Genomic DNA, 17684 nt, shown 5'->3' with positions numbered 1-17684 from the left:
TGGCGAAGCCGGACATGGAAATCGGTGGTGCCCGTCCCTTCCCAGGCCTGCCTGGTGAGGAGCTGGCCTACAGGGCGTTACCCAGGTCCTCCTGCAACCAGCATCTCTACCAGCAGGCCAGGCACCCAGAGAAGGGGGCTGAGAAGGACCCCTCAGTGCCTCTGGCCTAATTTGATTTTATTTTGAATTAAGACCTCTCTGGCAACTATTCTACGGTACAGTCCTTTAGGGATTTGAGCCAGGCCCACACTGCGTGGGTTCAAGTTCTACTCTGTCAATTCCTAATTGAGTAACTAGATAACTTGCTTGACCTTTATAATTCAGCTCCTCATCTGAAAACTGGGATACCAGGCCTCCCTCTTAGAAGTAGTGAGAATTAAATGTTCAGAACCAAGGATACATCAAAGGCCTAGGGACGCTGGCCCCTGGGATTGCCTCCAGGAGGAGGGTAGGAGCTCCCAGGTTTCATGTGGAGGGTCGGGCTCAATCACTACTGAGAAGCCCAGGGTCCCTTGAACCAAAAGGGTGGGAGAGGATCCTAGAAGCTTCTGGGGAGGACTCGAATGTGAATGCCAAGGCCATGATGTTTACACAGCAGGAGGGAACTGGGCAACCTGCTGGTTTGAATTAGGGCCCCCCCAGCATCTGTAGCCTATTAGTGTGGTGCTCAGTGGTGGCAGAACACAGGAGCAAGACCCCCAGCCCCACACCCAGAGCTCCATACTCTCCAACCCTGAAGTGACCTGAGTCAGCCCCTAGCGGGTAGCTCGAACCCTACCATCCCACTGACTTCATGCTGTGTTGTCCCCTTCTGTTCCCGGACACCGTCCACTCTGCTGTCCTATCACAGCTACAGCAGCTATACAGCCTCCTGCCCGTCTAAGGAGGCTGAGTCCTGTGCACGCATGCAGGTACACACACATACACACACACACACACCCCTGGGAGGGCTAAGTCCTGTGCACACATGTGTGTACACACACACACACACACACACACCCATCCCACCCTGGGCTGTTTATTCTTTCTAGGCTCAGTAGGGGAGAGTCCGGTGTCCCCAGGCAAGATTGGGAACTACCCTAGCACAGTTTGGGTGTGTTTCTCCTCAATACGGGACAGAAAGCAGGCTAGATGATTCAGGAAGTTGTGAGGACACCCAAGAGCTGACCTGTCAAGGCAGGGGCATGGCTTTGCTGACCTTGCCAGCACCCAGCCCCAAGTGTCCAAAGGATCACCCAGCTCCGCACCTATCTCCACAAACTGGATTACCCTTAGGGCCTGGGATTCCGACCTGGGATCCTCCTTCCCAATAACCCAGTCCAGAAAGCCTGCCTTGACCAACAGTGAAGTGAAGCGCCCAGGGCAAGGCCCTCTCCAAAGCTAAGAGCAATTTTGCCATCCCTATCCAGCCACTCACTCCCACCCGACAAGAACCTTGACTCTACCATATCAAATCGCCTGTAGTTGCTTGCAGATGGTATCCTGTCTCCACTCTCCTGGCCTTTGCAGGTGCCGTTCTCTGCCTGGAGTACCCCTTTTCTCCCTCTGTTCTAGTTAATGTTAACTGTCAGTCCTCAACTCTGAGTGGCCCCATTTGAGCCCACCATACTGAGCTTTTCAAACAGCCCCTTCCTGCCTGGTTCATGGGACCCAAGTGCCAGCAGACTTTCCCAGAGCTGCCTTTGCCCTCGGGCTCCCCTAGTAGATGGGCTAGAGACCAGAGAAGCAAGAGGGGAACGGCTGTAGTCTTCAGGGAGATAGACCCCTGTTCCCGCTCTTCTCACCCCAACCTCCAGCCCCTCCTTGGCTTGACTGCTGCAGCAAGGCCAATCCCAAAGAGGCAAGCAGCCCTACCTTGGTTACGTAACACTGGCCACGCCCCCTTGCCAAGCGTTGGCTGGAAGTGAGCCCAGGAGTGTCCAGAGCAGTCCATACAGCCAGGCTCCTCCTAGCCCTCGGGGGAGGCCACTCTCTCCCAAACTCTCCTCTCCCCAGCTCCTGACACTGGTGCCCAGCTGCGTGATTTGTCCTGCTCTGGGCCTCACTGTGTACAACTAATGGGTACACAGTCCTTCCCCTGCCACTCCCAGCTCACTGTGGCTAGAACAGAGGACGAGCCAGAAAGCACAACTGGGGGTGACAAGTTTGGTCAGGCATGCAGGCCACTCTGGCCTGGGTTCAGCCCGAGGCCTCTGGGAGCTGGACTGGCTGGCTGTGCACTTACCATGGCCACAGAAGTGAGGGATGTCTGCGGTGGCTGCTTCTGGGGGCATGTCCCCCGCTGTGCCCCCACTCTCCTCCCACGCCCTTATCCCCCAGGGGCTCTCCCCACGCTCCATCTAGCTCTGTGTGTTCTTCCCCTTCATCTTGACACTTTTGGTCACCCCCATCCGTGCCCCTGAGATGTCTTCTCCCGGGCCCTGGGGTCAGGAGGCCCTTGCCATGTTACAGGACAGACCATCAGACTTTCTGATGGCGCCTGCCTGGGATCTTCACCTCTGCTCCATTTCCTCCCCTGGCACCCAGAACCAAGTGACTCTGAGCAGGCCCCAGAGTCCCTGCCCACTCAGGAGGAAGATGGCACCCCCAGGGGTGCCTGCTCCAGCCAGGCAAGGGGCTGCTGTGTAAGCACACGGGCCTGTGTGCCCGGAGGGGTGCGGGAACCGTCGGGGTAAGGGCACTATCAGAGTGACCAGAGATGGGGCAGCAGCCAGCTTGGGGTGGGGTGAGGGGCACAGGAGGGCATTGGAATGATAACATGGGCCACAAGAGAGGCCCACAGAGGCTCCCTCTCCACCCTGGTGGCTCAGCTACCACCTGGGACCTGCCAGGCCAGCACCCTGTGGTCCCCACCCTGCCGCCTGCTCAGGCTGGCAGCGTTCCTTTGCAGCCTCCTGCCAGCAGGGCTCGCCCCCTGCCCTCACTGGTGTCCATGCCAGAGCAGCATTCCGCGGGCCTGGCTGCATCTCCCCAGCAGAGGCTGAGTGGGGAGGCTACTCGGCAGTGGTCGGGTCACACGGGGGAGGGGTGCAGTGGGGCCCCCGGCCTCTGGCCCTCACTCGGCTCATCTTGCCTGGGCCCGCCACCTTCAAGGCTTGCTTGCTGCTGCTGTAGTCTGAGTTCTTGTATCTCCCGCCCTAGCGCGGGCGTGAGCAGCCAGAGGAGGCCACCAGGTAGGTATGGGTCAACCGGCACAGAGCAAAATGAGCCCTGGGCTGTCCTGGGGTAGGGGTGGGGGGCCGGGCTAGCTAGAGATCCCAGACTCACCCTCAGGTCAAAGCGGCCCAGGCCAGAGGGTGGGGGTGGTGAGCGAAGCTAGGGTACGGGGGTTCGGTCTCAGCCTGGGGTCGCTCAGGGGAGCAGGTAGAAGGCTTTCGGCAGCTGGTTGGGGAGTGGGCGCGCCCAGCTTCCCGATTTCAGGGCCGCCTCCTACTCCGACCCCGCCTCTGTGGCGCAGCTGGAAGACACCGAGATTAGACTCTGGGACGAACTTCCCGGCAGAAAGGGGGCTCGGCGCAGGAGAGTGAGGCCGGGACCCCTCGGCTGGGATGGGAGAGTGAGACCTGGCTGAGGGCCCCGGCGGCCCGAGGCAGAGCAGGCTGCGGTGGAACCGCGCACACCACGCGTGTCCGCGCCCCCCGCCGGCACGCAGGGCGGCCTGGCCCTTTAAGCGTCCAGACGGCGGCCCCAGCTGACGCGCGGGCTCCAATCGGCGCCCCGCGCCCCCCGCCCGCCGCGCCCGAGGCTCTGGGGCCGCAGCTGCTCGGCGGCTGGACTCGCCGCGGCCCTGCGCCTCCGCCCGCCCGGCCGCGCCCCCGGGGGCCATGGTCGCGGGGCCCTGCGCGGGGGCGGCCCCCAGCGCGGCGCTTCATGGAGCGGCCCCGGCCCGGCCGCCGGGGGCAGCGCGATCCCGCGGGGCCCTGTGAGCCCCCAGCGCCACGGCACCATGGTACGCAAGGCCCTGCCTGTCCCCCCGCTTATCCGCCCACCTGCCCGCTCTGCCCTCCCGAGCGCACGGCCCGCCGGCTCCGGGTGGAGGAGTTGGAGGAATCTTCTCCCTCGCCGCGTCTCCCCGGCCCCTTCTTTCGGGTCCCCGCGGGCCAGGAATGCGGCTCTGTAGCGCGGCCCTCGGCGGGGAGGGGGTTAAATTCCTGGGGTGGGGGCCCGGGCGCGAGAGGCTGAGGTCTTACTCGGCACCCGCGGAGGGGGGCGCTTCTCTGAGCCTGGGACGGCGCCGCCCTCGGACTGGGTGATGGGGGGGAGGGGGGAGGTCGGATTCCCGCCTGGGCCTTGGGCCACGTGGGCGCTGGAGCCGCCCTGCCTGGGGATTTGGGGCGACTGGGCCAAGCGGGGTGTGTTGGGGCGGGACGTCCTTAGCTCCTGTCCAAACTACTGTGTGACCTTGGGCCAGTCCTCTGCCCTCTCTGGGCCTGTGGCCTGGGAAAGGAATGGGGCCGCGAGTGCAGAAGAGGCTGGCACAGACACCCCCTCTCCAAAAGGAGGCGCCTGGGAGTCATGAACCTATGCCCCCTTGCTCAGTGTGGGTGCCCCCTTCTCCACACCGGGCTGCCGGGCAGTAAGGATTGGCGTGGGCGTTTGGGAGGTGGTGCAGATTGTGCCCAGGTTTCATCCCAGTGCCTCCAGGGAAGCACTGGGGCAGGCTCGGGAGCCTGGGGGGCTTCAGGGCACAGAGACAGGGTACCCCTTTGAAGCAGAAGGCTCTGGCCCTGGGGAGCTGTCAAGGCAGGAGTCCCTGGCACCTGGCTTCTCCCCACCCCACCCCCGCCCCCAATGTTGCTTGCAAATAGAGTTTGAGGGCTTGAAACCCCCTGGCAGTGGGAGCCCAAACCACTCCCCGGGTCTAGCATCTCAGGCCCTCCGGGGCTGGACTTGAGGGTGGGGTGCATGGCTGCAGCTGGCCCCATGAGAGGGAGGCATGTGTGCAGCTTCGGGGAACCGGCCTGTCTGGCTGGGATGGGGGGCAGTGCAGCTGGTGGGCCTTGTATGGGAGGTGCCAGTCGGGGTTGCGGGGGGACGGTGAGCCCTGCTGAGGTAGTTGACGGGTTATGGACTCCCAGCAGCATGGGTGTGCCCTGTCGACGAAGTCCAGTCAGGGTGCCTGGTGGAGACTCTTGGGCCCCTCCAGGGTGCAGAGTGGCACTGGCTTGGGGCTTTCTGGCATGGGAACAGTATAGGGCCCCAGTATTCTCTGAGCTAACCCCTCTTCCCTGCTGAGATCAGGGGGCCCTGGCACCAGATCTGCGCACAGAAATGTCAGGCACTGCCTTTTTTTTTTTTTCCCCCAGTGCCAAGTAGGCACTGGGGGGCATTCTTTGATGAGAGAGCAGAGTGGACTGGGGGCCCTGTGGCCTAGGGTGTGCTCCCCTCAACAGACCTGGCTTGAACGGGCCTTTATCCAAGCCACTTGTGCCCCTATCTGGCCCCTGGTGGCCCTTAGGGGCCCCGTCACAGCCCAGGTTGCACGCTGCCCTCTCATGGACCTGCAGGTATGGCAGGGGGTCATGGCGGGGTCCCGGCAAGCACAGCTGGTCTCTGAATCAGAGGTTCCCCAGATGCCTCTTCCTGCTTTTTCAGGCATCGAAAGCCAAGAAATCCATCCATGGGGAGGGGTGTCCAGTCCTGCCCATCAGGGAAGGGCTGGCCTTAAGGAGAGCGGGGAGTCTAGGGGCTCTGCCACTGCCCACTGTGCGACCCTCCTGTTCTGAGCCTCGGTTTCCCCATCTGTGCAATAGAGTTTGGTCCCAGAAGATGAATCAGAATGAGTCAGAGGAGGGAGGTGGGAGGGACTTGGCATCATGTCCCTGTTAGATTGGCCCGGCCTGGACAGGCCGGCAGTCCTGAGATGGAGGGGGCAGACGGGTGGCTTCTTGGCCGAGGGAAAGGAGGCGTGGGAGAACTCAAGGGAGGTAGCGTCCGTGGTCAAGAGTGGCCAGACGGGGATTGGAGAGCATCGGGTGGGTGCTGCCGGGCATGGCTGGGTATGCAGTGGGGGAGTGGGGGGGCCAGGGACAGATCTGGAAGCAGGTTGCCCCTGAGGCTCTTTGAGGTTCATCCTGAGACCCCAGGCTGATTCTCATTCAGGAGACTGAGAAGGTGAACCCAGATATCCCCTCCCCCGTCCCAGCCCAGTCCGGGCCCAGCCACTGCTGCCCCACCAGTGGAAGGACTAGCATGGAGGGTTGGGGTGGACTGTAGATGGATGGGCTTGCAGGGAGGTGCTTGGGGGAGAAAAACTGATGGGTCTGTGGCAGTGAGGCAAGGTACCCCTCAAATATAGGAGGCTCTGACCCAGCTCGACAGGGCCTAAGGATGCCAGAAACTGGAACGTGCAGGCTTAGTCCAGCCAGGCAAGTGATCCATAGATGGTAACTGAAAAACTCTGCCCTGGACCTGGGCAAGAGAGTGGGCAGCCTGCTTCTCAGTGCTGGCCATCTTTTGGGAAAGCTGCTGTGGAGGACCCAGGAATGATTAATCCAGCCCTTATTCTGGACAATTCACAGGGGCTGGATGTGGCTCAGGAGCCTGATAATCCGACCCATCAGACTTTGAGGGCCTCTCTGGGGTTTTCAAAGTCCCCAGGTAGCGCAGCTTCCAAGATGGGGCCATCTCCGAGCCTCTGTGCCTGGACCATACCTGACCTGGGCTCTGGGGGGCCTAGAGGGAAGAGGGTCTAGGGCAGGCCTTGGAGGTCTCCTGTCTCTAAGGTTGGTGGATAGAAAACACAGCAGTGTCCTTCTACCTCCACAGAACCCCTGTGTGAGGGGGAGATGCCGACAGCCAGGCCTGAGGCCCTGGGCAGCAGGCTGGCCCAGTAAGGAAGGGCTGCCTAGATCCCACCGGCCTCCTGCAGCAGGGCAGGAAGACCAAGGTCTGGGCCTGGATTTCTTCCCAAGAATTTCTACCCTTGCAAAGCCTTGGGCCCAGGCCTTGAGGCCCACTGCTGGTGAGGTGAGGGATTCCTAGGTACTATCCCTGGGGCACAGTAGCAGCCAGAGGCCAAGCAGTGAGCCTTTCATTCTGGAGGGGCCTGGGGTCAGGCAGGCGTGGCTTTATTTGTACCTGTGAGGGAGAGAATCCGCAGAGCTCAGGAACTGCTGAAGGAATGCTTGCTTCTGGGGTGGACCCTTGCCCCAGTTTGCCCGGACTGGCCCGGTGTTAGCATGGAAAGCCCCTAAACCCCACGCACTCTGGGATGCCAGTGACCCTCGTCCCTGTTCCTTCCTCTTTCCTTCTCTTTCCCTTCCCTGCCCAGGAGGACTTCCTGTCTCACAGGGAAGAGCTGGACGCCCAGAAAAGTTAACCGAGTCACTCAGGAGCTGCCGGTCGTGATTGGAATCTGAGTTCTGAGGGGCAGCTGGTTTGGGCCCGAGCCCTGGCTCCCCGCGTCCCGGCCAGAGCTTCGGCTCCTTTTCTAGAACACGGAGACTGGAGTGCCGGGCAGGCTGCTTCCTGCACGGTGGGCGCTGCCCGGGTTGCTGGCCTTGACCTGACCTGTGCCCTCTGCTCCCCCCTCCGCCCCTCGCAGTTGCTGGTTGAGAAGACGACAGACTCACCGGCGGCCGAGTTCTCGCTGGTGGAGGACGTGGCCCTGCACTTTGCCTGCTTGATGGGCCGCCTGAACGAGCAGCGCCTCTTCCAGCCCGACCTCTGCGACGTGGACCTGGTGCTGGTCCCCCAGCGCAGCGTCTTCCCGGCACACAAGGGCGTGCTGGCTGCCTACAGCCAGTTCTTCCATTCGCTCTTCACCCAGAACAAGCAGCTGCAGCGCGTGGAGCTGTCCCTGGAGGCGCTGGCCCCCGGCGGCCTGCAGCAGATCCTCAACTTCATCTACACCTCCAAGCTGCTGGTCAACGCGGCCAACGTGCACGAGGTGCTCAGCGCCGCCTCATTGCTGCAGATGGCCGACATCGCCGCGTCCTGCCAGGAGCTGCTGGACGCCCGCTCCCTGGGCCCCCCAGGCCCCAGCGCCGTGGCCCTGGCCCCGCCAGCCACCGGGGCCTGCACCCCGGCCGCACCCCCCTACTACTGCGACATCAAGCAGGAGGCAGACGCCCCGGGCCTGCCCAAGATCTATGCCCGTGAGGGCCCCGACCCCTACTCCGTGCGCGTCGAGGACGGGGCCGGGACTGCGGGGGGCCCGGTGCCTGCTGCCATCGGGCCGGCTCAGCCCTTCTTCAAGGAGGAGAAGGAGGGTGGTGCTGAGGAGGCCGGTGGGCCCCCTGGCAGCCTCTGCAAGCTGGAGGGTGGGGAGGGGCTGGAGGAAGAGCTTGGGGGTTCTGGCACCTACAGCCGCCGGGAGCAGTCCCAGATCATCGTGGAGGTGAACCTCAACAACCAGACTCTGCACGTGTCTACGGGGCCTGAGGGCAAGCCAGGCTCCACCACAGGCCCGGCCACCATGGTGCTGAGCCGGGAGGACGGGCTGCAGAGACACTCAGAGGACGAGGAGGAGGAAGAGGAGGAGGAGGAGGAGGAAGAGGAGGAAGAAGAGGAGGGTGGCGGCAGTGGAGGGGAGGAAGAGGAAGAGGAGGAAGAGGAGGGTGGCAGTCAGGGAGAGGAGGAAGAGGAGGAGGAGGAAGGGCACAGTGAGCCGGAGGAGGAAGAGGAGGAGGAAGAGGAAGGGCACAGTGAGCAGGATCAAGAGAGCTCAGAGGAGGAGGAAGAGGAGGAGGAGGGTGGGGAGGCGGGGAGCAGGCAGGGGCCGGCGGGCCGGCGGGGCAGCAGGGCAGAGCCCCCTCCCCACAGCCGCATGGCCACGCGGTCTCGAGAGAACGCCCGACGCCGAGGCCCTCCTGAGCCTGAGGAGGCCAGGCCGAGGAGCGGGAAGAGGCCCAAGCCTGCTCCAGGGGGAGCCTCTGCAGCGGCCCGAGGGCCACAGGCCACTGACGGGCTGGGGGCCAAGGTGAAGCTGGAAGAGAAGCAGCACCACCCGTGTCAGAAGTGCCCTCGAGTCTTCAACAACCGCTGGTACCTGGAGAAGCACATGAACGTGACCCACAGCCGCATGCAGATCTGCGACCAGTGTGGCAAGCGCTTCCTGCTGGAGAGCGAGCTGCTACTGCACCGGCAGACAGACTGTGAGCGCAACATCCAGGTGGGCCTGGGGGGCTCCTCCTAGGGCGGGTGGGGCAGGGCTGGGCTGGAGGGCCTCGAGGCTGGCCCCCCCAGGCTGCGTTCCCAGGGTCTTGCTGCCCGCTATGCCCAGACACACTTACCCCTGGCCCGTGGGGCCAACCTGGGCCCAGGGTGGTGAGCACGCAGGGGAGAACACCAAGGAGGGCTTCTTGGAGGAGGTGGCTAGACCTGGGCTTTGGCACATGGAGACGTGTGCAGATCCGACAGGGACAAATAGTACCGTTGGCCAGAGGGGCAGAGGGGAGGATGAGAGGAGGGAGTTGTCTGAGTACTTGAAGCTGATGGATAGCCAGCTCTGAGGAGGGGTGAGCCTGTGTTTTAGTAAATCCTAAGGCTGCTGGAAGGCCATCAGGGCCACCATGCATAGTTTCTCAGGCTGGGCTCCGCACAGAAGCCCAGAAGAGGAGGGGTAGGGTTTGCCCGGAGGGGGCGCTATTTCCACTTGCATAGAGGCTGAATAGAGCAAGGGGGTGGCCCGGAGGAGGAAGCCCCTGCTGTCAGCTCTTGGGAGATGCCAGCTGGCCTGGGCTTGGGAAGAGGGGTTGGATGAGAAATTTGGGAAGAGCAGGGGCTGCTGGGGCCAAGCAGGGGGGGCTGGGCTGGCTGCCAGGCCTCGTCGGCCTGAGTGTGCGCCAGCTCTGCCTGCCAGGGTGCAGGCAGCACAGGGCCCGCCAGGCTGCTTTTTAACCCTCCTGGCCACGAGGGGGTTGTGGGGGCAGCAGGTAGGCGAGTGCTAATTGCCTGAGCTAATTGCTAATTGCAGTGCCCTGTGGAGAAAGTGTTACCTGGAGGGTTACCTGGTCTCCTGCCCCGCCCTCCTGCACCTGTTCCCACTTGCCTGCCCGCTGGGCTGCCCTTTGTCTCTCCACTGCACACACCCGACCCTTCCTTTCGGAGGGGAAAGCTGCATGTGCCTCTTCTGGCACCTTGACCTGAGTCCAGTTCTGCCCCAGGCCTGACCTGCTCCAGCCCTCCAGAAGTGTCTCCTGTGGGGATGGGGAGGACAAGAGGAAGAGGGGAGCATGGCCCCTGGGGTTCCCACTACCATCCCATTTCCTCATGGGACCTGGGACTCCTGCAGCTTTGGCACCTCTCTCCTTCGGGATCTCCAGGGTGTCGGGGCATAGATCCCGGCAGGGAAGAGGCCAGACGTGGGATCTGAGAAGGGCTTCTCCATGCACTGTGTGCAGCCTCCTCACACACCGTGGCCCTTCAGCCAGTTATGTGTTTCCCCTCGGTAGACAGGTGCCTTGTTGAAATGAGCATGGAGTCAGGGCTTCCTGTATAGGGGGTCCCTGACCTGAGTCCAGTTCAAGGGTAAGGAAGGGCCCCAGGCCGCAGCTCAGGGTTGGCAGGGTAGGTGGGCATCTTTTTAGGGAGTTACCATCCCCAACTCCCAGAATGTCAGATTTGGCGGGCTGCTGGATATTGAGGGCTCTCCCTCCAGCGCAGTCCATGTACAGAAACTGAGGTCCAGAGTGGGGCAGATTGTTCCAGGGCACATAGTCCTGACGCCGGACCCAGGGCCTAACATCCTCTCCTTTGGCAGTGTGTGACGTGTGGCAAAGCTTTTAAAAAGCTCTGGTCTCTCCACGAGCACAACAAGATCGTGCATGGCTATGCAGAGAAGAAGTTCTCATGTGAGATCTGTGAGAAGAAGTTCTATACCATGGCCCATGTGCGCAAGCACATGGTTGGTAAGTCTGGGCCAGGAAGGAATGGGGTCTGGGGTCAGAGCTGGGCCAGCTGCTGGTTGTGCTGGGAAGGACTTCCCATCCCAGGGTAGAGTGAAGGTGTGAGGAGGCCCCTCTCAACTGGGAAGCCTGGGAAGACTTGTTGCTGTGGTAGGTGTGACCTGGATAGGCTCAGAGGTTGGGGCTACCATGTACGGTTGGGCAGGTTGGACACTGAGCAAGCGTTCCTGGATAAGATGGCAGGGGACGCCCAGAATCCATCTGGCACACTGCTAACCAGACTATGCATCTGAGCATGGGGTTGTGGTCACCAGGGAAAGGAGTACCTTTTCCTAAATTACACAGAATGCCGTATGGGCTGAAACAGGCCCTGTCTCAGTTTGATGACAACTGTGCCTCTCATTTTTTCTCACCTTCTGGCCCTTACAGGCCTTCAGGCTCCTCTGAATGAGGAGACCCCCACAAATGTGTGCTGGGCTCCTCCTCTGTCTTGGGATAGCTATCCCTCCCCTCTAGGAGGACCTGACTGGCAGTCTGGTGTTCAAGTGGCCCTCCTTTCTTTGCCAGCTTCGGGTCTGGGGCTCAAGAGAGGTGTGGCCCCGGGCCAGGTCTTACTCCTTTCTCTAGTCTCCTGGGAGCTGGGACCCTGGGGTGGAGGTCCAGCCAGGAACATGTTGCATAGCCCAGGACCGGTGGTCTTCCTGGGCTCAGCTTCCCCAGCTCTGAGCTGTAAGGGGAACTCTCTGGCCCCAGTCACTTCCTCGAAGATCTTCCTTGAAGAGTTTGTTTGTCCTCATCTGTCCGTGGTTTTGGGGGAAACACAGCCATTCCCTCTGGACTGCCCAGTGTCATCCACTGTAAAGCCCACCTTTGAGGTTTAGTACCACTCCTGGCCTCTCTACGTAGAAGGACACTCTGAGGTGCACAGAGGCAGTGCAGAGAGCCAGTGGCAGGGCCAGGGTCTGAGCCAAAGCCCGTACTCCTTGGGGTCCTTTTCTGGAAGTCAGCCCCAGGTGCTAGACCAAGGCTCTGAGGCAGACGTGAAGCAGAGGGGCCTCCCAGGAGGCCCAGTATGGGAGGTGGCCAGGCAGCGATCCCCTAGGAGCAGCCGTGGAGGTTGCCCTGAGACATAATGGCCTGCCCTACAGCCCACACCAAGGACATGCCCTTCACCTGCGAGACCTGTGGGAAGTCCTTCAAACGAAGCATGTCTCTCAAAGTGCACTCACTGCAGCACTCTGGGGAGAAACCCTTCCGGTGCGAGGTGAGTCCCTTTCTCCGCCTGCCCCAGGAGCCACCCTGGACCTGCAGGGGTCAGGAGCAGCAGCAGTTTCACAACCAGGGAGTTGGGGGCAGTGGAGTCCAGGATTCAGAAAGAGGGGTGGCCCCCCTGGTGTCTGTGGCCCCCACCTCCCACAGTGTTCTGACCCCACAGCTGCCCACTTGCCCCCCTCCCGCCCCCACCCTCAGCCACCCCTCCCTGACCCAACCCTCATACAGTCAAGGTGGGCCCTGCCCTTGGGCTGCCACCAGGCAGGGGACAGACTGTCTGGAGATGTCCAGAGAGGCACATCTCAGGCAGAGCAGCGAAGGAGTTGCAGGCTGCGGGGTTGAAGGGTGGAGGGGGGATGGTGTTCCAACAAGGAGCAAGGATGGGGGGCCTTGGCCTTACACGGAACGACTCTCTCCATTCTGTGGACTTTTCCCACTTCCTGCCTTCCCTCCGGGCCTGGGCCCTGGCCACCCTTAGCCCCTTCTCTGCCCCTGCGCCCCCTGTCCCAGGAGCCCCTCCCCGTGTGTGTCCGCCCTGGGCCCCCGGGTCCCCGCAGCTGCTACCCACCTTGCGCCTGGGCCTCCCCCTCCCCCCACCCGCAGAACTGCAACGAGCGCTTCCAGTACAAGTACCAGCTGCGCTCCCACATGAGCATCCACATCGGCCACAAGCAGTTCATGTGCCAGTGGTGCGGCAAGGACTTCAACATGAAGCAGTACTTCGACGAGCACATGAAGACCCACACAGGTACGCGCGCCTCCCGACGGCGGGGTGGGGGCGGCGTGCAAGGCTGCGGGGGGCCACCCCCCCCCCCCCCCCCCCGCTCCCCAGCGCTGCCCCAGGATGCCTGCCTGCAATGGCCCCAGCCGCGCCCCTTCGCCACTCCCGGCCTCCGTTCACCCTTCTCGGGGGCTCAGCGCCGTCCTCCGCGCCTCTCCCCGGGCAGGGAGGCCCTGCGGGTGCCGGGGTGCGCCGACTTCTCGGTGACGCCCCTCTGCCCGTGCCAACGCCCAGGGGAGAAGCCGTATATCTGTGAGATCTGTGGCAAGAGCTTCACCAGCCGCCCCAACATGAAGCGGCACCGGCGCACACACACGGGCGAGAAGCCGTACCCCTGCGATGTCTGCGGCCAGCGCTTCCGCTTCTCCAACATGCTCAAGGCGCACAAGGAGAAATGCTTCCGCGTCAGTCACCCCCTGGCCGGCGACGGCCCCCCTTCCGGCCCCGGCCTGGCCCCGGCCCAGCCTCCCGCGCACACGCTGCCCCTGCTCCCGGGGCTGCCCCAGACCCTGCCTCCCCCGCCCCACCTGCCGCCCCCACCTCCACTCTTCTCTACCACTGCCACTCCCGGCGGGAGGATGAGCGCCAACAACTGACTGCGCGAGCGCACACGCGGGGTCTGGAGCCCCCGGGCCACCTCTGGGAGGGACCCCAGCCCGCCCCTCCTGCCTGGGGTCGGACAGCGGCCGCCCCCACCTCCAGACGTGGCTGGACCTGTGCCGCTTGAGGCTCCTGACCGTGGGGGTGTGCAGGCTGGTGGCCCCCTGTGCGGGGGTGAGGGGGGAACCTCACTCCCAAGTGCCCCCCCTTTCAGTGACTCCTTGAAGCCCTTGCCTTTTCTTTTCTTTTCATTCTTTCTTTTCTTTTTCTTTTTTTTTTTTGGAAGTGAAGGAAAAAGAAAAGAGCAAACTATTTGCAGCACGCCCTCCAGGTGAGGGGGGTGCTGGAGGCGGCAGGTACAGCAGGGAGGGAGGGCCTGGGAGCAGGTGTGACGGGTCACTCTCCTGAGGCCTGAGCCGGAGAGCGTTGGCCAGGCAAGCCCGGGTCAGCTTCAGTGGCTCATCTCAGCTTTCCCTGTGTCCCCTAACTTGCTCCTCATCCTGGAGGCTGTGGGGAAAAGTTGGGGTGTCAGCCTCCCTGAAAGGAGTCGTGGACACTGAGGCAGGGCTTGAGTGTGGATGCCCACGAGTGTGTTGTGGGTGGAGTAGCCAACTGTGAAGGCTGCAGACCCAACTTTGCACCGTGTGCAGTGGGGCAGGCAGGGGCTGGACCCCAGGCGTTTGCTCTCTCACCCACCACCCTGCCGGCAGACACAGGGATCCCTGAGCTGTACCAGATGCCTCGAGGTCCCTGAATCCAGGAGAGGACATATCCCCAGAAGCTGCTGGGCCATGGGGGGCTGGGGCTCGGCCTCAGGTGGGCAGACGGGCTGGCTCCCGCAGCGCCAGATGCAGGGGATGCAGTCCAAGAGTCCCTGCAACTAGGTGAACCCCAAGGGCAGGCCCTGAGAAGGAGGCCATGTTTGAAGGTTTCAAGGTGCTATCAGTGGGGCAGGGGGCAGGGCAGCTGTTCATAGCGCACCCGGGTCCTCACCAGCTGCCCTGGTCGTCTCTCCCACGCCAGAGGAGATGTGTGTGTCTGTCTCCATCCCTGCTCTGAAGGCAGAGGCCTCGTCTTCTTCCTGGGCCTGGCCACAACCCACTCCAGGCCGGTGTGTGGTCTCCCTGTCCTTGCTGGGCCTCTGCACAATGGGCAGGGCACCTATAGCCCTGGTGATGAGAGACACCTACACATTCAGGCCCCAGGGTGGGGGATCAGGGTTCTGGGGGAGCCCCAGCCTGTACCCAATGCTTGCCCCCATGAGGCCGGCACTAATAGGACACCCTTTTTTGTTGTCATTTAACGTCTTCATTCCTGCCTCACAAATGGGGAGGAAGGTTCCATAAGCTACATGTTTCCTAGTTAAGCTCTTTCCTTTTGTGTTTATACAGTTTTGTTTGTTATACTCTGCACCTTAAACCCCACGACTACCCTCACACCACCACCTTCCCAAGCATGGCTGGAGTGGGAAGAGGCCTAAGCCCAAGGAAGACAGTGGCAGGGGACAGGGTGGGGGGTGGGGGACTGGGCCCCATCAGCCCAAGGGCTGAGGGGATCGGAACCCCTCTGACCTCCTTGTGAGGCCCATGGCGCTGGGTGGGGGCTGGGGACATTTTAATCATCAATAAACGAAGCACTTTATTCTGTACAGATGTGGGCAGGTCCAAGAAGCCCGAGTGATTTGAGGATTTATAATCCAAGCTACACACCCCCAGATTGTTCTCCGGATGCAGAGGGGGGCAGTGCCCTGGCCTAGTTGCATTTGGGGCTGCAGCAGAAGTATTCCAAGTCAGAGCCCCCAGACGTATCCTCAGAACAGCCCTGCTGTCCTTCGGAGAGAGAAGATGGGCCCCTCACAGAGAGGAAGCGTGCCTCCCTGTCTGGCTCCCAGTTCTGCAGCTCCCTTACCCCAAGGCTGGGGGTTCTAGACTCCTGCTGTACTATATAGCTCCCTCTTCTGCACCCCTTGATCTCTGGGCTTCCATGACGTCCTCAGGGTCCCCCCCCCTTCTGTTTCCTCCTTTTCCTTGCTATTTCTAACCTCTGGTCCCAGGGCCTGGCAGCTCTTCAGAACTGGCTCACATTTTCCCCAAGAAAGTTGATCTCCCCCGATTTGCTGTAGGTCAGGACCCCTATGGGTTCCCCAACCCCTGTCACTGACACCAGGGTCTCCCATGGGGACTGGTGGCCTTATCACCAGCTAGCCCCACTGCAGCCTTTGTGAGGGAGCCTGGGGGGCTCTGGCCAGGCCAGGTCCCTGTGAAGCCACATGTTGATAAGCAGAGGCTGAAGATGGGTATGGGGCAGGGGAGGAGAGCTGGTGTGGAAATCCTGTCCCATGACTTGGGTTCCTTGTTCTAATACACCTCCCCTCTGAGGGCAGGGGTCCAGGTGGCAGGCTGGGCTCTGGTCACAATGGTCATTGTAGCTGTGGGTGAGCACAGCCAAACCCTCTCCTGGGAGGCCCCTGTCCCAGCAGTGACAGGAGCCCTGGTCCCTGGTGCTAAATGCTCTCTTCCCCTTGGGCCAGTGTGGGTGGGAGCTCCTTTCCAGCCAGATCACAAGGGTCTGAAGCAATAATGGAACCTCGTCAGTGCCAGTGTGGGCAGGGGTTCTCATTTTACCAGCTTTTACATTTCCTTTTTATTTTTAAAACAAATAAACGAGCACCTAGGTGTGGGATTAAGGGGACCGGGGCCGGCCGCATACCCACTTCCCCGGGGCTGGTGTCAGGGAAGTGGGGTCAGGACCATCACCTCCCACTGGAGATGTGCTGGGGGTGGGGAACCCCTCCATCCAGATGGACTTTTCAGCCCATTTGGCTAGAACTCGGGTCAGAAACCTGGACCTGCTCCCTCCTCAGCTCCCCATGGGCTCCCTGGTCTTGGGCCAGCTGGGGGTGAGCAGAAAGATGAGACAGGCCTCAGCCTGGGGCTAGAGCGCAGTCTCTGACCTTGACATGTATGGCCACAGCACCCCTCGGCGGGGGGTCCATCGTGGCAGAATGGCTGTGCCAGGTGTGTGGATGCTTAATGTCTGGGCCCCAAGGGCGTGGGGGGATAGCAAGAGGGTGAGGACGAGAGTGAAGGGGAATAAAGTCAGTACAACTGTCCCTTGGCCCGGCCTCTTCTTTACATCTTGCCTATCCTCTCCTCTGGCTGGAAAGACCTAGAACACCTGCAGACTTGCCATGGGCCTGGGCTTTAGGAACACTGAGAGTTAGGCACTGAGGCAAGAATAGAGATGTGCCCCCAAGCCGATGTTTGGTCCTGGGCTGGATGCAGAAGGGGATTCTAGGAGGAGAGAGATTCTGGGGTTGCTGACGCTGAGGTCCCTGAAAGCGGCCCCTGCAGGAGGCCAGAGCCCACAAGGGAGCTCCAGGACAGCCCAGACCACTCCCACTCCTGAGCTCAGCAGTTGGCTGGCAAGGGCGGTTTGAAGCCCCCTGCTCTCAGAGATGCTGACGTGAGCACCAGGGAGACAAAAGCTCAGATGGAAGGCAGCTAGTGGCCTCCAAGGAGGGAGCAGACGGTCCTCTGTGGGGACCTCTAAGAATTAATTCCTTATGCAGGTGATCCATGGATCCTGGCTCCATGCCAGGTGGAACTCTAGGCCCCCAGGACTGTGTACTGAATGAGACCCCTGGCTTTGTGACCCTTGGCACAAGACACATTGTGGGGTCTGACTGGGAGGGGCTGGATAGATTCCTGAGCCAGAGACAAGGTGCAGGTGCCCCCCATCCCGTGAGGCTGGAGATGGGTGTGGGGGAGCTGGTCCTGTCCCAGGACGGGTTTCCCATTCTTGTGCACCACCCCTCCGAGGACAGGGGTCCAAACAGCAGGTCCCAGAATTTGGGAGCCTTTCCACACAGCCCTACTACTTTAGCCAAAAAGAACAGGCTCACTCAGTTTCAGTCACCCTGAAAACAAGGCTTGAGGGTGAACCTGAGAGCCTGGCTGCTACCGCCAGTCTCGGGATTCTGCTTCTGTGTTTCTGCTCTCCACCCGTCTTGCCACCCATCTGCTTGCATGGCGTTTCTCTGCATAGTCTCTCCCTTCAGTCCCACCCCACCCCACCCCAAGCAGGCTAATACCGTTCTCAACTTCTACTCCAGTGCTGCTCAGGCACGAGTCTCACTGGGCTGGGAGGAAAAGGCCACAGGGTGGTGGTGGGCACCATGG

At 61.7% G+C, this 17684-nt stretch overlaps 1 protein-coding gene across 2 annotated transcripts; it reads left to right on the top strand.

Moving 5' to 3' along the window:
• The first annotated feature begins 3545 nt into the window (after window positions 1-3545).
• ZBTB47 (zinc finger and BTB domain containing 47) lies at window positions 3546-16615 on the top strand. Of its 2 annotated transcripts, XR_006818074.1 has the most exons (7): window positions 3546-3949; window positions 7547-9115; window positions 10706-10853; window positions 11999-12114; window positions 12726-12870; window positions 13138-13834; window positions 15155-16615. XR_006818074.1 is itself a non-coding variant. In XM_046003238.1 (6 exons), exons 1-6 carry the CDS (start codon window positions 3947-3949, stop codon window positions 13497-13499), a joined length of 2343 nt encoding a protein of 780 aa, XP_045859194.1. In that variant the 5' UTR covers window positions 3546-3946; the 3' UTR covers window positions 13500-16615. The 2 variants fall into 2 exon arrangements, 1 of the variants encoding a protein (XP_045859194.1); XM_046003238.1 differs by having other exon boundaries at window positions 13138-16615.
• The last annotated feature ends 1069 nt before the right edge of the window (window positions 16616-17684 follow it).

The sequence above is a fragment of the Meles meles genome, chromosome 4 (assembly GCF_922984935.1).
Source record: "Meles meles chromosome 4, mMelMel3.1 paternal haplotype, whole genome shotgun sequence".
NCBI classification, from domain to species: domain Eukaryota; kingdom Metazoa; phylum Chordata; class Mammalia; order Carnivora; family Mustelidae; genus Meles; species Meles meles.
The sequence above is the reverse complement of the archived record's forward strand: the minus strand, read 5'-3'. Positions and strand labels throughout refer to the sequence as shown.